The sequence below is a fragment of the Macaca mulatta genome, chromosome 12, assembly GCF_049350105.2.
Source record: "Macaca mulatta isolate MMU2019108-1 chromosome 12, T2T-MMU8v2.0, whole genome shotgun sequence".
NCBI lineage: Eukaryota > Metazoa > Chordata > Mammalia > Primates > Cercopithecidae > Macaca > Macaca mulatta.
The window spans coordinates 105,734,038-105,754,924 of record NC_133417.1 but is presented as its reverse complement, the minus strand read 5'-3'; the positions used below and the strand labels follow the sequence as shown (position 1 = coordinate 105,754,924).

The following is a 20,887-nucleotide window of genomic DNA, read 5'->3' as shown; positions in this document are numbered from 1 at the left end:
TGATGTTGAGAGGAGCAATGTGCTTCAGAAAAGGGACAGAAGATGCAGAAGGTGAAAACACATAGTGGGTTTTGAGAATCAGCCGAAGGGCCAGAGGAAATCAGGAGACAGGAAGTGTCTCCTGGCCCTATTAAATCCTGCTGAACTGCCCGTCATATGTGAAATGAGGAATGATTCAAACTAATCATTTTAAAGTCTTAAGTAATAAGAAAGCTCCATAAAGCTAAACAACTGGGGGATATCCAAGAATGGACATGTGGGATACACATGTTTAGAAATTCACCTTGGTGCAAAGGCCTAAGAGGAGAACCAGCCATACAAGAGTATTTTGGAAATGCAGGCTTGTGTTTACTACACCTTGGGTAAGACATGTTTCATGGAATTTTAGAGCTGGACATAGAGATAGTCTATTTGGTTGAATCTTAGAGATAGTCTATTTGGTTAAATAGAGACCTTAGAGATTGTCTATTTGGACCTTAGAGATGGTCTGTTTGGTTGAATCTTAATTTTTGGTATGACTTTTTTTATCCTAAATTTTGGTGTGATGTTTTTTGTCTATAGTTTTTACTTTTATTTAAAAATTTTAGATTGACAATAATTATATATATTTATGGGGTGCAATGTGCCGTTATGATTTATGTATACATAGCGGAATGATTAGATCAAGCTAATTAAAGTATCTATCACCTCGTGTATTCATAATTTCTTTTTTTTTTTTTTTTTTGAGACGGAGTCTCACTGTGTCTCCCAGGCTGGAGTGCAGTGGTGTGATCTCGGCTCACTGCAAGCTCCGCCTCCCGGGTTCACGCCATTCTCCCGCCTCAGCCTCCCAAGTAGCTGAGACTACAGGCGCCCGCCACCACGCCCGGCTAGTTTTTTGTATTTTTAGTAGAGACTGGGTTTCACCATGTTAGCCAGGATAGTCTCGATCTCCTGACCTCGTGATCCACCCGCCTCGGCCTCCCAAAGTGCTGGGATTACAGGCTTGAGCCACCGGGCCCGGCCTATTCATCATTTCTTTGTGGTGAGAATATTTAAAATCTACTCTTGTAGCAATTTTGAAATATACATTATTACTAATTATAATCATCATGTTGGGCAACAGATCACTAAAGCTTATTTCTCCTGTCTAACTGAAATTCTGTGCCCCTTGACTGACATCTCCCCTTACACTGGGCCTTAATTTTTCAAATGAAGAAACAGCAGCTTACAGAGGTCAAGTGGCTTCTCCAGAATCTTGTGGCTCTAGCACCATAATTTTGCTGTACCATGTGTTACTCACTTTGCACACACACATACACACTCAACGTGATGTCTTCATCTTGGGCATATGCATGCTCATACTCATATTGTACAGACTTGTTCAACATTGACTTGACATTCCTCTTCAGAGGAATGTTTGTTAAACTGAACAGAACTGTATGACTGTCTATAACCGTGACTTATCTCATAGAACAACAGAACATACGGCCATATTCCTAATCTGGGCTCCTGCAAGTGTCCTCAGATGCTTCAGCAGAGCTCGATAGGTCTTAGTCTTCTCCTTCGGTTGCTCCGAAACGATAAAATGTAAGGTATCATTCAACTGGGCTAGACTGTATCCCGCACCGATTGTCACCCCTGAAAACATGGTAGTGAGATGTCAGCTTAAAGGAACTGTAACCAGAAGGGGTTGCATGTAAATGGTCTTTTAAATATATCTCCTCTTTTCCTATTTACTTAGAATGACAAGACCCAAAGATAATTAAAGATATTTCTAGCAGCTTGCTTTATTCCCAAATATTTAGTACCAAATCCTTTTCCCCAGTCATGTATACAGTCATGTATGCCATACATTTTAGCACATATCAACCACAGTTATCTGAAATTTATTACTTTCTTTATTTCCAATTTAGTTTTCCTGAATAAATTGATCCAATATGAAAATTCCTGCCATGGTCCTACAAGATGTTTTAAAGGTCATCAAGCCTAAGTGAATTGATCCAATATGAAAATTCCTTCCATGGTCCTACAAGATGTTTTAAAGGTCATCAAGCCTAAGTGGGAGCTGACCTGCACAACGTGTGTGGCCCATCAGCCCGTCTTCCCCAGCCATCTCTTCCTATTGCTCTCTTATGAAAAAGATGACAATAATAGATACCTTCCTGTGCCTTGGGTCAGAGTTTTGTTTGTGGGTATGCTTACAGAGTATGATTTGAGTAGTGATGTCATCTACTCCATGTATTCTCAATGGGGGCAGTACTGTTGCCAGGCTGGAGTGCAGTGGGACGATCACAATTCACTGCAACCTTCAACTACCAGGCTTAAGCAATCCTCCTGGCATAGCTGGGAGTATAGATGCAAGCCAGGCTTGGCTAATTTTTACATTTTTTTGTAAAGACGGGATCTCACTATGTTTCCCAGTCTGGTCTAAAACTCATGCGCACAAGTAATCCACCTATCTCAGTCTCCCAAAATGTTGGGATTATAGGCATAAGCCACCGTGCCCAGCCCAAAATCTCACTCTTCTTATATATAAAGCACCTATTTGCATTCAACACCCTTGACATAACTAACTCCGTCTTAGAAGAAGACTCCATTTTGTATTTCATAAAGCACTTTGCCAACAAGGATAAGATGTTTTGTTTAGTGAACAAATAAAAAAATAAAGACTACGTCCAACCAGATAAGGACACAAACAAGCACACTCTTCCACTATCCGTTCTTGCCAGAACACTCTGTGACTATAAAAGATTTGGCTTTCAGTAGCTTGAAATGGCAGTTGTAACTGATATCAGCTTGCAGTCACTCACTGTAAAAACTCAGCGTCTGCCCTGAAGGCACCTCAGACTCTTTCCTGCAAGACCAACGGGCTGCCTAGCCCAGAGAATGACTCCTTTTGTTTTCTTCCCTTCCCCTGCACTGGTTCATTAGCCCTTTCTTCTATCTTTTTCCTCTTGATGCTAAATGTTACTTCACTGTGGAATGTTTAACTTACAACATCTACATATAGACTAAGTATTATTTTGTATGGTTTGCAATATTGACTGTCTTGGGGAGTGGCTTGAGCCTGTGTGCCCACAGCTCTGACTACTGAGTGAACGGGAGGTACTAAGGAGAACTGCCTCCTTGGGAACTCCGTGTAGCTAGTGGCTTTCATGATTGAAATAGCACCAACAAAAGCCTGACTCTGTGGAAAGACACAAATATGCATGGACCTGGCTACCTGTAACCTAAGGACATGTACATAAACAGATACACAGTTTACCTGTGGTATTAAAATTTCAGGGAGGGATGATTTGGGAAACAAAGCCTATGGCTCCTTACAGGGGTGACAATGAAGAAAAGGTTGAGAAACGCTGATCTAGTTGTACAGGCTCCACCTCCCCTGTCCTTCTAAAAATAATGAAACCTAAAATGACTAACTAAATACATTTATTTAAAACAACTTTTAAAATAACTAAAAATAACTAAATACCACCCCCCCCCCATCCTCCCAACCCTCTCCCATACCTGGCTGGCCTCCCCTTGCTCTGTCTCTTCCTATGAGTCTGTTAATACAGACTTTCTAATGGGTAAAAAAATGAACAAGCGGACTGACTGCAGCTTGGCAGGTCAGAGGGGATAGCAAGACATTATCCACTTGATTTCCATTTTCTTATTGAGAGAGTCCTATTTTATTGGAGTTTTAGCTCCTATAGCCTGTTCTCCATTTAAAGGTTTAGTGTGGGTAGCAGATGGTGGGATATGTTTTTCAGACAGCCTTATTCAGTGCATGGTGTGGAAGGAGTGAGGGGACCTAGGATTTAGTCCTGACTTGGCCATATGTTAGCTGTGTGATGCTGGGGGAAGCTACCTAAGCCCTTTGATTCTGTATCTTTGGTAGGATAATGGAAATACCAAGGCTACTTGCTTTGTCCATGTCCCAGGTTTATCATGAGGATCAAGACATAAGAGATATGAAACCACTTGGTAAGCTGTGAAAAGAGTATAAAAATAAATAAGGCTGTTGTTCACAGTTATATTTCAAATCTTGTGGCCCAGACTTTTTGTGTGTGAGTGTGTAAGTGAGTGTGTGTAGGTGTGGGAATAGCTTTGACAAATTTGTGAATGAGGGAGTAATGTGTGGCAAGAACCTTTGCTACTGGCTAGCAAATGTCTTCAATTTTCTATTTGTTCAACCCCTCCACACCTGGCCGAGCTATGTGGTGTCTTCCCACCACTGTGGCTCCTATGACATATAGTACTCAGTGATGCAGCTGAATGGGTCAGTTTGGAAAAGATCATAGAGGACACAGAGTAGGTGCTCAATAAATAGCTTTGACTGAATAAATGAGGTCAGATATTCTATGAATTGCTCAAATTTGCCCAATGCATGTAATCCATTACCAACAGCCCACCAACACCAAAGATTACATCTTATTTGAAAAAGAAGGTGCTTACCATCATCTGTGGTGTTCACAAAATGTAGTTCTGGAAGCCCAAGTGGAGATATAAAAACTGGATGGAATTCATTTTTGAATTTAATCCTGGGTCCTGAAGGGAAAAGTATTTAAAGTAATTAGAAATGCTTGAAAAGGAAGACAATGGATGCCAATAGAGGTCGTTTACTGATAAGCCAGAGGGCAAATTGTGACTTAAATGATTCATTTGCAAAAGAAGATCCAAAGCGTTATAAAGGACCATAAATATCATTAATAAAAATGAATTGCATTTATGAACAGTTTAAAAAGAAACACAAATATTTGGGCTACTTAGTCTAGACTGAAGAACATGGGTAACAACCACCTACCCAATTCTGTGTTTCCCATGACAAGCGGGGCTTTGGGGAAATTGGCTTTCAGCTCCAGAAGGTCGTTCAGGGTTGCAGGGGTGATCCATGTGGTTCTCTCCCCTTGGAAGGTTAGCCTTCTCTTGTTTGGATCTTCTGCCATTCTCTGTAGAGAAGCAAAGCCAATTTGTTTTCAAGTAAGGCTCTTGAACAACAAGCTGTGAGTGTATCTGCTGCTCTGGGCATCCAAGCAGGCTGCTGGTCATTTTAGCTTTCTGAAGAATCCCAGCTTCTAGGGATCAGGAAAGGGTGGTCTGTTTGAAATTACCCAGACTAATAAGATCTGTGTGGGTACCACTGAATAAGCATCATGACAGGTGTCTATTGATGACTGGATATAGAATAAACTCTGTCTGTGAAGTGAGCATGTAAAGAGGAAGCAGCATGGTACCGTGAAAGTGGCTTAGTCAGGAGTTAAATCACAGGCTTCTGGTTCTAGTTCTACTCTAACAGTGACTCAGAGTGGACTCATCTTTGGGGATTAAGGGGATTAGGTGTTTTTTGTTTTTTTTTTTTTTTGTTTTTGTTTTTGTAGGACAAAACTGCTTATAGGCAAAATTAACCTTAAAAAATCCTTTAATCTTTCACCAGGAATAGTGCAAATGGAATGTATATATATGTGTGTGTTGTGTGTGTGTATACCTATATACATGTATACACACATATATACAAGTATACATATGTACACATATATATATGTATAAGTATATACATATGTGTATACATATGTACACATACATATTTAGATATGAAGGTACTTCATAAAGTTTGTGGATAAATGGAATTAAAAAATAAAAATAATAAACTTTATTTCTCAACATAATCTCCATCACAAGACACTTTTGTAAGTGATGATACCAACCATTTAGTCCATCTCTCAAGAACTGAGGTTCTTGGAAATAATCATGCTAATGCAATCTGTTTATATTATTAATTGAAGAAAAATGGGTGCCTCTTACAGATTTTTTTTTTAAAGATTAGGAAACATAAAGAAATCAGAAGGAGCCAAATCAACACTGTAAGAGGGATATCTAATGACTTTCTTTCAAAACTCTCCCCACAATGTCCTTGTCTGATGAGAGGAATGAGCAGGAGCATTGCTGTGGTGTAGAAGGGCTCTCCGGGGAAGCTTTCCTGGGCATTTTCCTGCTAAAGCTTGACAAAAATCTTGTAGGAGGATGCAAAACACCCTCCTAATAAGCAGATGTTAGCATTCTTTGGCCCTCCAGAAAGTCAACAAACAAAATGCCTTGTGCATTCCAAAAAACTGTTGCCAGGACCTTTGCTCTTGACTGGTCCCCTTGTGCTTTGACTGGGCCACTTACACCTCTTGATAGCCATTGCTTTGATCAGGTTTTGTCTTTGGGATCATACTGGTAAAGCCACATTTCATTTCCTGTTACAATTCTTTGAGGAACTGCTTCAGGATCTTGATCCCACTGGTTTAAAATTTCCATTGAAAGTTCTGCTCTTGTCTGCAGCTGATCTGGGCTTAATGGTTTTGGTACCCATTGAGTGGAAAGTTTGCTCAACTTTAATTTTTCTGGATTGTGTAAACTGGGCTATCTATGGTGTTGGCCATGTGAGATGTCTATGGTGCTGGCTATTGTTTGTGCTATTAATTACCAGTCCTCTTCAATTAGGGCATGGACAAGATGAATTTTTTTTTTGAAAATTGATGTGGGTAGTGTGCTGCTACAGCTTCAACATCATCTCGTCCTTTCTTAAAACAAGTTACCCATTTGTAATCTGTTGATTTATATGAGGGTATTGTCCTCATAAACTTTTTGTAAAGCATTGATGACTTCACCATTTTCCACCTAAGCTTCACCCTAAATTTGATGTTTGGTCTTGCTTCAATTTTAGCAGAATTCATGTTACTTGGGCTCTTTTTAAACAGATATGATATTCTTTTTAGTGCCTCAGACTAGATCCTATCCAGCTGTGTTATAACAAGTTAGTAGGAGTTTACTTTGGTGAAAAAAATGTTGAAATCCATGTACAGTTTTTTCATAATATGAATTTTTCATGAACTTGTTGAAGACCCCTCATATATACATATGTATACATCTATATCTGTATCTATAATTTAAAAATACCAGACTTACACCTGGGGTGTCCAAGTTCTCACACTATGCATGGTATATGGGGATTGAAACCTGAGAAGCTAGTAGAATCCCATCTCTCATCTCATACTCTCTCCAAGGCATAGTCATGGAATGGAATGGTGGGCATACCACAGTACTTACATTATTTTCTCTCCCTCTCTTTCCACTGAGTGGAAACCACAGAGGTTAATTGTATGAATAGTGTGATGCCATTATTCTAAGTATCATTTGATTTTTACTTCACCAACCTTCCAAAGTGCCTGTAAGATATCTTACAGTGTCACTGTGTGACCTTGAGAAAGTCACCTACCCTTTAACCTCAGGATCTTCAGCAGAGGGGGTTGAACCAAAGCATCTCTGAGGTCCTGGCAGCGCCATTCTTCTAAGCAGCCAGCTTTAAATTATTTATAGGAGAACTGAACAAGTTTCTAAAAATAGGTTATTGCTCCATTGTCGCGTTGGACACACTTCCAAATTTCAATGTCTAAAACTGGGTAATTCTATAGTGTAATACAAAAAGGCATATACAACACCATGTTATGAGACAACAAAAGTAAAGTATCTTACTATGAGTTCAGGAGGGAAGATAGGCTCCTGGGATGGATCCAAGGGCTGGAATTCGTCTTCATCGTACAGTTTGGTGCACATCTCAACAAAACAAAACAAAATACAAATGGAACTTTAGAGTTACTGAGAGGTACAGGAACTGTGAGACTTCAGAGTGAGGGCCTCTACCTCTGACACCCCCAACACAAAATGGAGGAGCCAGAACCATAGGTCGTTCCTGAATGAAATTTTTTCACCCTCAGAGGACCGTGGGTTGGTTTCCCCTGAAGATTAACTGGATTCTGATTTTCCTCCTCTGGTGCCAGGAATTGGCAAAGGTTTTAAACTCCTGTGCTGGGTCTCAGATATTGGTGGATTTCATCTGCCACAAGCATGAAAGTGCACCATTGCTTAGACCCTTAGTGCTTGTTGATTTGGGGTGTGTGTGGGGAAGTGACTGGCAAACTCAGATGAAGCCACAAAAAGTTGTACTGAAGGAAAACAGCCTTCTGTGGTGACTAGTCTTACGGGAGTCATGGGTTGGCCAATTTCGGGAGCTCTTTAAGATATTTATGCCTTGTATTCACTTAGTTTGTACTTTATTCACTGAAAAGAATAGAAACCTTGAATGAATTTGGATTTATGTGGGTATTTCTCAGTCAATCCCAAGGGAGGTGGAAAAACCAGATACTTACTTTTTCCCATCTATTCACCAAAGACCCATCTTCTTGATCCATGCAACATTTTCCTGATCCTTTCAGTTCACAAACAGTTGATTCCTTAGGAGGTAAAGCAGTTTAAATAAAATTCATTGGTTGATTCTTTGAACACCTACTTGAGTACCTGATGGAGAAAGTAACAAGCTATACTGTCACTTAACAATTAGAAAAAATTATAGGGAATGTGCCACCAAGTTCATGATAGAGTCTTGTAAATGGTGTCACTCAAGTCTCAGGGGAAGACAAAAGGGGTTCGAGGTGGGTGGGTGGGGTCAGCCAGCTAAGGCTTCCTACTAGAAGTGAGATATATGGAATAGAGCTGTAATATGGTAACTGAAAAACCCGAACGCTGAGTGCAGTGGCGTGTGCCTATAATTCCAGCAACCCAGGAGGCTGAGACAGGAGGATTACTTGAGCGTGGGAGTTTGAGGCTCTGGTGAGCTATGATCACGCCAGTCAATAGCCACTGTACTCCACCCTGGGTGACATAGCAAGGCCCCATCTCTAAAAAAAAACCTCCCAAAACCAATCTACCCCCAAAACCCAAAGAGATTGCTCTTCTTTATCTTACTGGTGATAAAGCATGTATCTTTAATAGAGTCCCAGGAAGAAAAACTGCCTTTAAGACTTTCTATCCACACTTATAAATAACTGAAAACCTGAGGTCATTTGGGTATTAGAGTCATTCTGAATTATTTGGATGATTCAAGTCCCAAACCATTTAACCTTAATTTTCAAGACAGTCATGCAGACCCATAGTAGTATTTTCAGCCTGAATTCATTTGCCAGTTACAACTATCAGATTGTTTATTTATTTATTGAGACAAGGTCTGAGTCTGTTGCCCAGGCTGGAGTGCAGTGGCATGATCTCAGCTCACTGCAGCTTCGACCTCATGGGCTCAAGCAATCCTCCCACCTCAGCCTCCGGAGCAGCTGGGATTACAGGTGCGCACCACCATGCCTGGCTAATTTTTGTATTTTTTGTAGAGACAGGATTAAACCATCTTGGCCAGGCTGGTCTCAAACTCGCAGGCTCAGTGATCTGCCAGCCTTGGCCTCTCAAAGTGATGGGATTACAGGTGTGAGCCACCGCGCCCAGCCAGACTAATTATTCTTGTTTGCCCTGTTCAATGTGCAAACAAGTTGTCTAATGATCTGTGATGATTTGGAGACACCGTGCTTCTTACATGGCATCAGGGAGACCTGGGTTCTAGCTCCTGCTTTAACACATACAAGCTGGGTTGAGCTTGTTAAATTAGGATAGTAAGACCCATCCTAATCAGGTTTGTTAGATTTAAATATGAGAAAAGTTTGACACAGTGTGTGACACATAAGAACTGCTGCAAAAGCAGCAGCTGACATCTTTAGTTGAAAAATAATTTTCTTTTTCTTTCTTTTTGTTTTTTTTAGATAGAGTCTCGCTCTGTCGCGCCAGGCTGGAGTGCAGTGGCACGATCTTGGCTCACTGTAACTTCTGTCTCCTGGGTTAAAGTGATTCTCCTGTCTCAGCCTCCTGAGTAGCTGGGACTAGAGGTGTGCCTCACCATGGCTGGCTAATTTTTGCATTTTTTGGTAGAGACGGGGTTTTACCATGTTGACCAGGCTGGTCTCAAATTCCTGGCCTCAAGTGATTCACCCACCTCAGCCTCCCAAAGTGCTGGGATTACAGGCGTAAGCCACCGTGCCCAGCCTGAAAGGTAATTTTCTACAAAGTTAAGAAGGGATTTGGATTTTGTGACAATGCTGTGCAAATCATATGAAGAAGTTGCTATTTTTTGTAGGTCAAAATGGTGAAATATTGGCTATTCATATGTTTTAAAATAAATAGTATCTTGCCCAGGATTTAAAATAAACTAGCCTGTAGTTTGTAAAATTTCTTGAAATAATTCTTTGCTGGCATAAAAAGTACATTTTTTTTTTCAAAGACTTCATAGTACTTGGAATGGCCTGGTGCACCTAGAATTGTTTTTGTTTAACAAAAATTATATCAAATTAATTTTCCTAACTGAAACCTTCTCAAAAGTATGTCTTGGTTAAGTGCAGTGGCTCATGCCTGTAATCTCAGCACTTTGCAATGTTGAGGTGGGTGGATGGCTTGAGCCCATGAGTTCAGGATCAGCCTGGGAAACAGAGAGAGAGACCCAGTCTCAAAAAAAAAAAAAAAAAAAAAAAAAAAAAAAAAAAAAAGAAAGAAAGAAAGAAAGTATGACTCTGTCTCCTTTTACATGAATTTTTTTTTTTTTCCCACCTTCTTTTGTCCTATTTTGTTCCTCAATCTCTGAACTTTGCAGGTGACTTGGATTCCTTTCTCGCTGCACTCTTCACTGTCTGGTGGTTATGATTCTTGGCAATTCCTTTCTGGGAAGTTATCTTTCTGTCCCTACATATGCCACACTGGTCTGGGTTGTCACTCCTCATGCGTGGGGTACTGCACTAGTCCATGCCCTCACTTCCCAGCACATCTCCCTAGGCTTATCCTTCCTGTTGGCGGGTGCCAAGAATTCTCCTCCTGAAATACTGTTGTCATTGTGTTACTCCTGGTTTGCAAACAGACAGTGACTACATGTTGTTTATCAGCTTTAAGGCTACATTTATTTTCCTGTTTTTTTTTTTTTTGAGATGGGTCTCACTCTGTCGTCCAGGCTGGAGTGCAGTCGTGCCATCTTGGCTCACTGCAACCTCCACTTCCTAGGTTCAAGAGATTCTCCCACCTCAGTCTCCTGAGTAGCTGGGACTACAGGTGGGCACCACCACACCCAGCTAATTTTTGTATTTTTTGGTGGAGGCGGGATTTCACCATGTTGGCCAGGCTGGTCTCGAACTGATGTAAAGTCATCCGCTTGCCTCAGCCTCCCAAAGTGCTGAGATTACAGGCAGGAGCCACCACGCCCAGCCAAGGCTAAAGTTCTTAGCTTCAAGCAGTATCTTCTTTCTCTCCAATGCTTCCGTTGCATCTTTCTCTCTCTTTCTCTCTTTCTCTTTCCCTTCCTCTCTCTCTCTCTCTCTCTCTCTCTCTCTCTCTCTCTCTCTCTTTCTTTCTCTTTCTGACAGAGTTATACTCCTTTGCCCAGGCTGGAGTGAAGTGGCACGATCTCAGCTCACTGCAACCTCTGCCCTCAGGGTTCAAGCAATTCTCCTGCCTCAGCCTCCCGAGTAACTGGGATTACAGGCATGCGCCACCACACCCAGCTAATTGTGCTTTTAGTAGAGAAGGGGTTTAAACATGTTGGCCAGGCTGGTCTTGAACTCCTGACCTCAGGTAATCCACCCACCTTGGCCTCCCAACATGCTAGAATTATAGGTGTGAGCCACCGTGCCCGGACAGTTGCATCAATTTCTTATCGGAACCTTGGTTAGCTTTCTTTTTCCTACTTTCATACATTTTATTAGTTGGAATTTTCTACGGACCTTTCGTCAGCCATTCATTTCTATTACTTCCTTTAGGACCTAGCTCAAATTCTCCAATAAGTCCCCTCTATCTCTCTTCTTCTCATTCATTAATTCTATTTCATTAATTCTATTTAATCCAGGTTCCTGTGTGTATGTCTCCCTCAATGAATCTTAGGCTCCTAAAGAAGGTAAAGTTGACTCTATCTCTCTTCTTCTCATTCATTAATTCTATTTAATCCAGGTTCCTTTGAAATTTATGTATATAATATATAGGATACATTGAACTTTTAAAATCTTGCTTTGAAATTACACTTTTATTGTTTCTGTTTCATTTTCTTCAATCGAGTATTCATTTCTTGAAGTCATGGGCAATATACTATACTTCTTAGGAAAGCGCCAAATTTGGGGCTATAAACAAGATAGATGCTAAGAGTTGATTAAAGAAAATACCAACAATGGGCATTTAAGCAATTTCAGTGATTAGAAAGTTCAATGTTGGGCTATTTCAGAAATTATTGAATGAAATAGATTATTTTATACAAAGGTTCATTAATATATTAAGGCAATAGAATGAAATTTTTTAAAAACTTACCACACAGAAAGTTTTTCCACTTTCTACAATTGGTCGGTATCCAGTGCAGTGGCACAAATTACCTGATTAAGAAGGAATCACGTTTCAATGAATAACAGAGGAATATATTGCATATCTGTCCTTAATATTTTCAGAGAAATAACTATGCTAGTAATTAGATTCTTTTTTATTCCCTAAACCCAGCCAGTTGGTTCTTTGGAACAAATGTTTCCCCTGGAGATATTCTTCAAAAATAGACCTTGTGATTACATTTTCTTTCTTAAATACCACAAAGCTTTTTTTCCTTCTTGTCTTATTTCCAGCGCAGTGGCATACCTGCCACCCTATAACATCACATACTTACCACCCTATAACTCGTATACTTGCCACTCTCATAACATCTCATGTGTGGCACTTAGTCAAGCCTTTCTCATGGAGTCTCTTCTCCGTCAAGTGCTTTCTTTCTTTTTTCTTTTCACTCTTGTTGCCCAAGCTGGAGTGCAATGGCGCAATCTTGGCTCACTGCAACCTCTGCCTCCTGGGTTCAAGTGATTCTCCTGCCTCAGCCTCCCGGGTAGCTGAGATTACAGGCGTGTGCTACCACGTCTGGCTAATTTTTTGTATTTTTAGTAGAAACGAGGTTTCACCATGTTAGCCAGGATGGTCTCGAACGCCTGACCTCAGGTGATCCACCCGCCTCAGCACCCCAAAGTGTTGGGATTATAGGTGTGAGCCACTGCGCCCAGCTCAAGTCCTTTCTTAGGGGAAGAGGGACTGGAAACATTCTTCAAGACGTCCATTCCCCTTCTCCATGGGGTCTGCTCTAAACCCCAGGCCAGAGCTGTACCATTTACTGTCTGGATCTTTCTGTAGACCTAGCATCCCCTATGCTTGAGGAGTAGGGTCATTTATGTGTGTATGTCTCTGTCAATGAATCTTAAGCTCCTAAAGAAGGTAAAGTTGACTTGGATGTCTTTGAACCTCTCTAGAACAGCACAGTTGGTGTTCAGTAAGTACCTGGTATTGTTTTAACCGGTCAACAATTCCAACATATGGTGGAAAGGGTGAGGGAAATCACTGTCTTTAAAAAAAAAGTCTTCATATTTTGCAGCCAGTAAGAATGATATAAATGAAGAAGTTTTAATAACATTGGAAAATACTTATACTATTAAATTGTACATATAATTTAAAAATGTATATATAATGGTCACAAGTGTTTAAAATAAGCAACAAAACCAATATATAAAAAAGACTGAAAACACAGATGTATTTGACAGTGGTTGTGTCTTGGTGGCAGAATTAGGAGTGAGTTTTTCCTTGTTTTTTAATTTTTTGGACATTTTGAGTAATATGAGTATATTATTTTTATACCAAAAAGTAAATATAAAATTACGTTCAATTACAGATTAAACATTTTAGAAACAATGTGAGGACTGGGCATGTTTAAACATCTATAAGTAAAGTGTTGTAGAACCTGATGCAGTGAGTCATATGAAACCTGAGTAACAGGTATACTCCTTTCTTTTCATTATAATGAGAATAATTTAGGAAGAAACTGCATATACAAGAATGCCTGCAGACACCATAATCTGTTTCTTCATTTTGCTAAGAAGAAAAAATACAGAAGGCCGTGAACTTAGAATTCTTCATTAGAGTAGAAGGATGGAGCTACAATGCCTAGAAGATAACTACATGACATGAACTAGAAGTATTTAAGAGGCAGTGAATACCTTCTTGCTGATAAACTGTAAGCAAACATTAAAGGCTGGTGTGAGCCAGCACTAGGGTGCTTTGTTTAGTTTTAGTTTTTAGCCACATAGTCAGTGTCCAGTCTATAAGCCCTACTAAAGGCCCACTAAAGGAAAGCTAATTACACACATTACAGGAATTCTTCTGATTCTGAGAAAAAAAAATTCAAAAATTCTCTTCTATTCCCTTAGTCTTGAAAAGACAAGATTAAATGAAACAATGATTTGAACCAGTTAATCATTTGAGAAGTTATGTGCTTATACTAATTACAGGTCTTTGAACTTTATTTTACATTATTGTTTTTCTTAAAATATGAACATGAAGATTATCAGTGAACCTAACATTTATGACTCTAGCATTGCACCATTGCACTTCAGCCTGGGCAACAAGAGCAAAACTCTGTCTCAAACAAACAAACAAACAAACAGAAAAACAGTAACATTCTATTCTTCCACACTATCCAAATTTCCATATTTGGAAAATATTGTGTTAAAAGTATTAGAAACAGCCCATTTCAATGCCTTTGTGGAGTTACAAAGGGCTTTACTAGAGGAAAAAGTTTTGTGAGGAAACCAGTATCACCCCAATTTCTGGCATCACTGTTGCTAAGGCAAAGTAGAAAAGACTCGCGTCAAGACAGTTCCTACAGAGGCCTACCTGTTGGCCAGGTGCCTGGAACCCCAAAGCTGTGCTGCAACTTCTCTCCATGGCCTGGGACACCTTTCTTTAGTTACTTGGGCACTTTCTAACCTGGGCTCTGCCTGCAGAGGTTCAAGAACGCTCACCTCCCAGAGCTTTGGTGATCTGCTCAGGGGCTGGCTCCGGGTGATTCCTCAGCAGTGTGTAGATGGACATCACCATCCCTGGGCTGCAGAATCCACACTGCGTGCCATGACACTTGGCAAGTCTTTCCTGGGAGACAATGTACATCATTCATGCTTTAGACCTCTTGCTTCTCTACCTTGAACAACAATAAGCAGTGGAGCTTATATATTTAGCTTTCCAGAAACAACTTCGGGGTAAAAGATGAAAGGTGTATCCTGGAAGAAAAATACTTTTATTTCTTGGAACCATATGCATATTATTTTTGTCCTCAAGAACAGCCTAGTGGCAGGTATTAATTAAGTCACTTTACTCTTTGGATCCTCGTTTCTTTATCTGTGAAGTAGGAAGTATAATTTAGGGGAAGAAGTAAAACGCTCTGAAGCCATGTTCATGTGAGTTTTAGTCCTTACTTCAACTCATTCATTGTGTGACCTTGAGTGATTTACTTGACTTTTCTTCATTTTTAAAATTAGGATAATAATGGTATCTACTTTACAGGATGGTTATAGGAATAAATGAATGAAGGTGTACAAATCATTTAATGTAGTCTCTGGCAAGTCATTTTTATACCTTTCTCCATCTATATGATAGAAGTTGTTATTAATTAAATACCACAATCAATATGAATGCTTTGAGAATGGTGAAGTGCTATTTAGCAGCATGCTAGTCACATAATTTATGCACACATAACTTTATACACTCAAATATAATGACAGAACATACAAAACAACGAAAAAGGAGAGTGAGAAATGGCAATGTACTTTGTCTACTCTATACAGAGACCCTATGCCACGAAGATACAGATGTGAGCCACGGCTCTGGGGGTCCCTCTGTGTCAGTCTTATGCCTCTCAGCGTGCTCAGCTGGCCGGCTTGAGTGTGATTCAAATGTTTTCAAATACACATTTTCCAAACAGCATGGCTCCTAAAATGAAAGCCAAAGACTTCACCTGTGGCTCAAAGGAAAGGACAGCCATTGTTCAAATGTGAGAGGAAAGTATGGCTGTGTTGGACTTATTGCTAGATGGCAAGTTTCTTGACAAGAATCTTGACAAGATTCAGATGTGGCATGTTAACGTGCTGTAAATATGCTGGGGAATATTTAACAGCTGGCTCTTCTGAAGGAAAAAGAAGTCCTGATTTGTATTTTCTGTCAATTTTTGTAGTACAAATATTTCCACTATGGCTGATATTATTTTATAAATTATTTAATTGTAAGTTTATATAGTTTAATTGTTAATAATGGTTGTGTTCCAAGACTGGCTTGCAAAATTCCTGAAAATTTATCATTGGTTTTCACGAGCCAGTACGAGCAAAATTTATTACTGGTTTTTATGAGCCAGTACAAGCTTGCTGCAGGGTACTACTTAACAAATCTATCATCTATACTATCGAGATTTGAGAGAAAGAAATCTGACTAGTACAGCATAAAGTGCTTATATGACTGTTAAGGGGATGAGTCAAGTGTGGGATAAGATCTTAACGAGAAAGAAAGTCATTAAGTTTATGGCTGAAAGACACCTATTATTATGACTATTCATTTATTCTCATAACCATCCTCTAAAGTAGATACCATTATTACCCTAATTTTGAAGATGAAGAAAAGTCAAGAAAATCACCCAAGGTCACACAATTAATTAGTTACAGTAAGGACCAAAACTCACATGAACATGGCTTCAGAATATTTTACTTGTTCCTCTAAATTACACTTTCTAGTTCACAGATAAAGAAAACAGGATTTAGAGAGTAAAATGACTTAATTAATACCTTCTGTTAAGAAAGGAGAACGCTCATACACTGTTGGTGGGAATCTCAGTACAACCAGTGCGGAGAACTGTTTGGAGGTTCCTCAAACAACTAAAAATAGAGCTACCATATGATCCAGCTATCCCACTGCTAGGGATATACCCAAAAGAAAGGAAATCAGTATATCAAAGAGATATCACTGCAGCACTATTTACAATAGCTAAGGTATGGAATCAATCTATTAATAAGTGTCCACCAACACATAAATGGTGTTAAATTGAACTAAATATGGCCTGAGAAATGTCCATACTTCCATATTTGAGTTCTTGTGGAGGAACAGTAACCTAACTTAGCAATAGACAAGACTGAAAACTTAACTTAGAAGTATGCTACTGCAACAGTAGCTGAGTCCCAGCCAATCTCAGCCACGCTTCAACCACTCATACACTGCTGACTGTTCAAACTGTGTTCAAAAAGCCAACCTGTAACCAACCCAGCTGAATCCAGCTGTTTCTGTAGCTCACTTCCATTGCTGCACATCACTTTCCTTTTTTTGTCTATAAATTTGCTCTGACCACAAGGCATCCCTAGAGTCTCTCTAAATCTGCTGTGACTCTGGAGGCTGCCCAATTTGCGAATCATTTTTTTTCCTTGTTCAGTTAAACTCTGGTAAATTTAATTTGTCTGAAGTTTTCTTTTAACACTGGAAAAAGAAAATGCTGTACATATACACAATGGAATATCATTCAGCTGTAAAAAGTAATGAGATCCTGTCATTTGCAAAAACGTGGATGGAACAGGAGGATGTTTTGTTAAGTGAAATAAGCCAGGCACAGAAAGATAAATATCACATGCTTTTGCTCATATGTGGGAGCTAAAAAAAAAAATGGACTCATGGAGATAAAGAGTAAAACGATGGTTACCAGAAGCTGGGAAGGGTAGTGGAGAGGGGGATATAAAGAAGGAGTCCAAAGTACAGTTAGATAGAAGGAATAAGGTCTAGTGTTTGGTAGCACAATAGGGTGACTACAGTTAACAATATTTTATTGTGTATTTCAAAAGAACAAAGAGAGTATGATTAGAATGTTCCTAACACAAATACATGATAAATGTTTGAGGTGATGGACACCATTTACTCTGATTTGATCATTACATATTGTACATGCTTGTATGAAAATATCACATATACCCCATAAACATGTACAACTTTTATGTATCCATAATAATTTTTTAAAAAAGAATTCTAATTTTAAAAATACCTTCTACTGTTAACAAGTGCCCATCAAAGGTAAGACATTGTCATCGTAGAAAGCTCTTGAAAGGAGAGCTTTGTGTTCTAACCACAGTCTTCCAAGAGAAGGAATCTCATGGGAAAATATGGCTGTTTATAATTAATTTTTCTATACATTGCCTTTAAAACTCAACCTTTGCAGAAGTTCCTATTCTAGTATATAGCAATTGCATTACCATTTCTTTTAAAAGTTTTCGAAGTTTTAGTAAACGCTTCGTTATTTTAGTTGTGTTTCATTGTAACATATTGTATGTTTACTTGTCAGACATCTGGAGAGCACTTGGGGAGTATTTGTACACATAACTGGCTTCTCTATCAGAATTTAGTAATTTTGAAATGGAGTGGACAACTAGTTTTTTTCCATAAACTTCTGATTTGTTGTCTCATTTTCTTCTCTTGTCAAACTGGATTGTTCTTTTTTCACTTTAGGGCAAGGATAGGGCTGAGAAAGTCTTGGGTTTAAGATATATTAAAATCAATGAAAGGATCTTGACAAGATCTCTGAAAAGATCTGTAGCTATGGAGCACTGAATCTTACAAAATGAGAATTTAAAAGCATAAGGGAGTTCAAAGGTGGTGACCTAAATGGAGTACATTAGACTACGTGGGATGCCATCAGCTGGTCCAGACTGCATTCTGCTCTTACCTGCACAGGGTGAATCCTGGTTTTGATGCTTCCCACACCTTCCACGGTGGTGACTGCAGCCCCATACAGAGAACAGATGGGTACCAGGCACACCGTTGCTGGATAATGGCTGTGATGGGATTAGGTAAAGAGAACACATTGGAATCATGGGGAGTGGGTAACAGCTCGGGAGTTATTTCAGTCCAGGAGAGTCAGGAGACTGTATTTCCCTGAGAATAAGAGCAGGCTAGATAGAAAACCATAAATTTGTGGATGTGCCCAAGAAAAAACTTAGGTGTGACTGGTGCAGAATGGCAGAAAGAAATGGAAGAAAAGAATAATGAAGACCTTGTGTAGGACCTTCAAGACACCCTCATTCTCCATTTTTTTTTCTCATTCCAGGGAAAGGAAGCCTTTTATTCACCATAAAAATAATCTACTGACTTAGTAAACCACAGTGGGGTAGCTTAGCCCTGTTGTTCTTAACCATGGAAAGCTCTAAAAACTGTAGATATTCTGATTGTACCCTAGTCCAATTAAACAGAACTTCTGGTGAGGGATCAATTAATCACTGTTTAAAGCTCTTCAGATGATTCCAACTGAGGAATGGCCAAGTATGAAAGTCACTGTTTTGTGCCTTGCCTTGACCATCTCTCCCATCCTGGCGCCTGTGTTAATGGCATGGCAGATTGGCTAGTACCAGATTCCCATCTCCCTGCTTAGGAATGGAGTCCAGGCTTCATTAGTTAAATTTAGCGTCTTCATTCCCACTCAGGCTAAGTCCCAGCCTCTTTTCAGGTATGGGAAATTGCCCCTTTCCCAGGGAATGTTTCCTTTCTTTCCCTACCCAGGCTGGGAGCATGAATGCTACTCTTCTGAAGAAAAGATAGAGTGTTGATCGTGGTTTCCCCAGCCCTTCCAATCAACAAAGCTGTTTGGAAGCCACCCAGCCAACTAGCTAGGGACCCTGGAAGAGTGCTTAGTGCACAGAACGAGGGTGGGCCCCAGGTACCTCATGCAACAGATACATCTTTGTTTTTCATGTCCTCTGCTTCCCTCCCTGTTAAGATCTGTTTCCTTTTGATCTCGCCTCCCTCTGCCTTTTCTCTCAATGACTCTTCCCATGCTCATTGCTCTCCTCAGTCTTGCCCTTATACCTCATGCAGGGAATAGAGGCATGAGCTCCCTCCACCCCTAGCCTGTGGCCACTCATATCTGCAATCAGTCTCACCTCCACAAGGCCCAGAGTGTACAGAACCCTTCCTCTTCCCTTTCCCCCGATCTCTGGATCCCATCTACTCTTGGCGCCACATAGATTTGCCCCATCATCAATGGTCCTCCTACTCTCTTCCTGTCTAGGCTTCTCATTTCCCCAAATTCCCCGCCTTTAGAAATAAATTCAAATGTTTTCTATGCTAAAAAAAAATCCAAAACCTGTGTGCCCTCCAACATTGGCCCAAATTTCTTTCCTTTCTTGGTCATTTCTTCAAGAGCTGTCTACAGCTTCCTTGCCTTCCAGTCACATCTATACCAACTGTACCTTCCCTTCCAGCTCCACCATTCAGTTGTCATTGCTCTGGGAGCAATCCAATGTCCCGGGACCACTCCTAGTGTTTCATACTAGTGACCATCTCTGTCTTTTTGGAGCTTTCTCCTCTTAATGTTCCTCCTTCAACTCTGGCTACTTCTTGTTGGTCTCCTTTGTGAGGCCTTCTTTCTTTGCCCATTTTTCTTTTTGTTGTTCTATAGTATCCTACTCTTATATGCTCTCCCACAGTTCCTGTTACCTTCCAGGTGGCCTGGGCTGAAAACCTGTCTTTGCCATTACCTGGCCTGTGAAACCTTGAGCAAGTTATTTAACTCTCTTTGTCTTAGTTTCCTCTTTTTTTTTTTTTTTTTTTAGTGTGAGTGATCATAACACCCGTCTCAAAGTTGTTTTGAGGTCTAAATATGATAACATATGTGAGCTTCTTTGAACAGTGCCTGGTACACCATAAGCATTCAATACATATTGAAGTTATAAATAACTTCCAATAAGTCATAGCTCCAGATGAGATCTCTTCTCTAAGTAACAGCCCTGTCTATCTTGGTGCCTGTTGGACAATCCCTTGTAGGTGTCCCATAATTACTCTACAGCTAAACTTACCGCTTTCCCCTCCCTGCTCCTCCTCTTCCAAATTCCCTAATTTGTGAATGGCACCATCTAGGCACCTAAGGCAAAAACTTGGGACTCATGCTAGACAACTCCTTCATCACCACATTCAATCAGTGAGCAAAACTACATTTTTAGGTCAAGGAGATGCTGACTCAATCATGCAGCATGATTTAAGGTCTCATTCAGCCTTTCCAGGCAAGCAACTCTTCTTAGTAAATGTTGCATACCTGAATCTTCCACCAGGACTACAACTGGCTTGGGTTGAGGTTAAGATTTAATCTTCATCTTGGAAACTGCTGACCATGAAGAGAGAATACAGGATCAAGATGTTCCTGGTAATTTCTTTGTGTTAA

The 20,887-nt window shown here is 40.0% G+C and overlaps 1 protein-coding gene across 1 annotated transcript in view; it reads right to left on the bottom strand.

The window, feature by feature from the left end:
* Nucleotides 1-20,887, bottom strand: part of AOX4 (aldehyde oxidase 4) — a 76,486-nt gene that overhangs the window by 48,961 nt on the left and 6,638 nt on the right. The window contains 8 exon segments of the mRNA NM_001318174.1: nucleotides 1,469-1,620; nucleotides 4,423-4,515; nucleotides 4,772-4,916; nucleotides 7,486-7,566; nucleotides 8,160-8,243; nucleotides 12,169-12,227; nucleotides 14,679-14,805; nucleotides 18,401-18,509. Of these exon segments, the coding sequence (NP_001305103.1) occupies nucleotides 1,469-1,620; nucleotides 4,423-4,515; nucleotides 4,772-4,916; nucleotides 7,486-7,566; nucleotides 8,160-8,243; nucleotides 12,169-12,227; nucleotides 14,679-14,805; nucleotides 18,401-18,509 (850 nt within the window).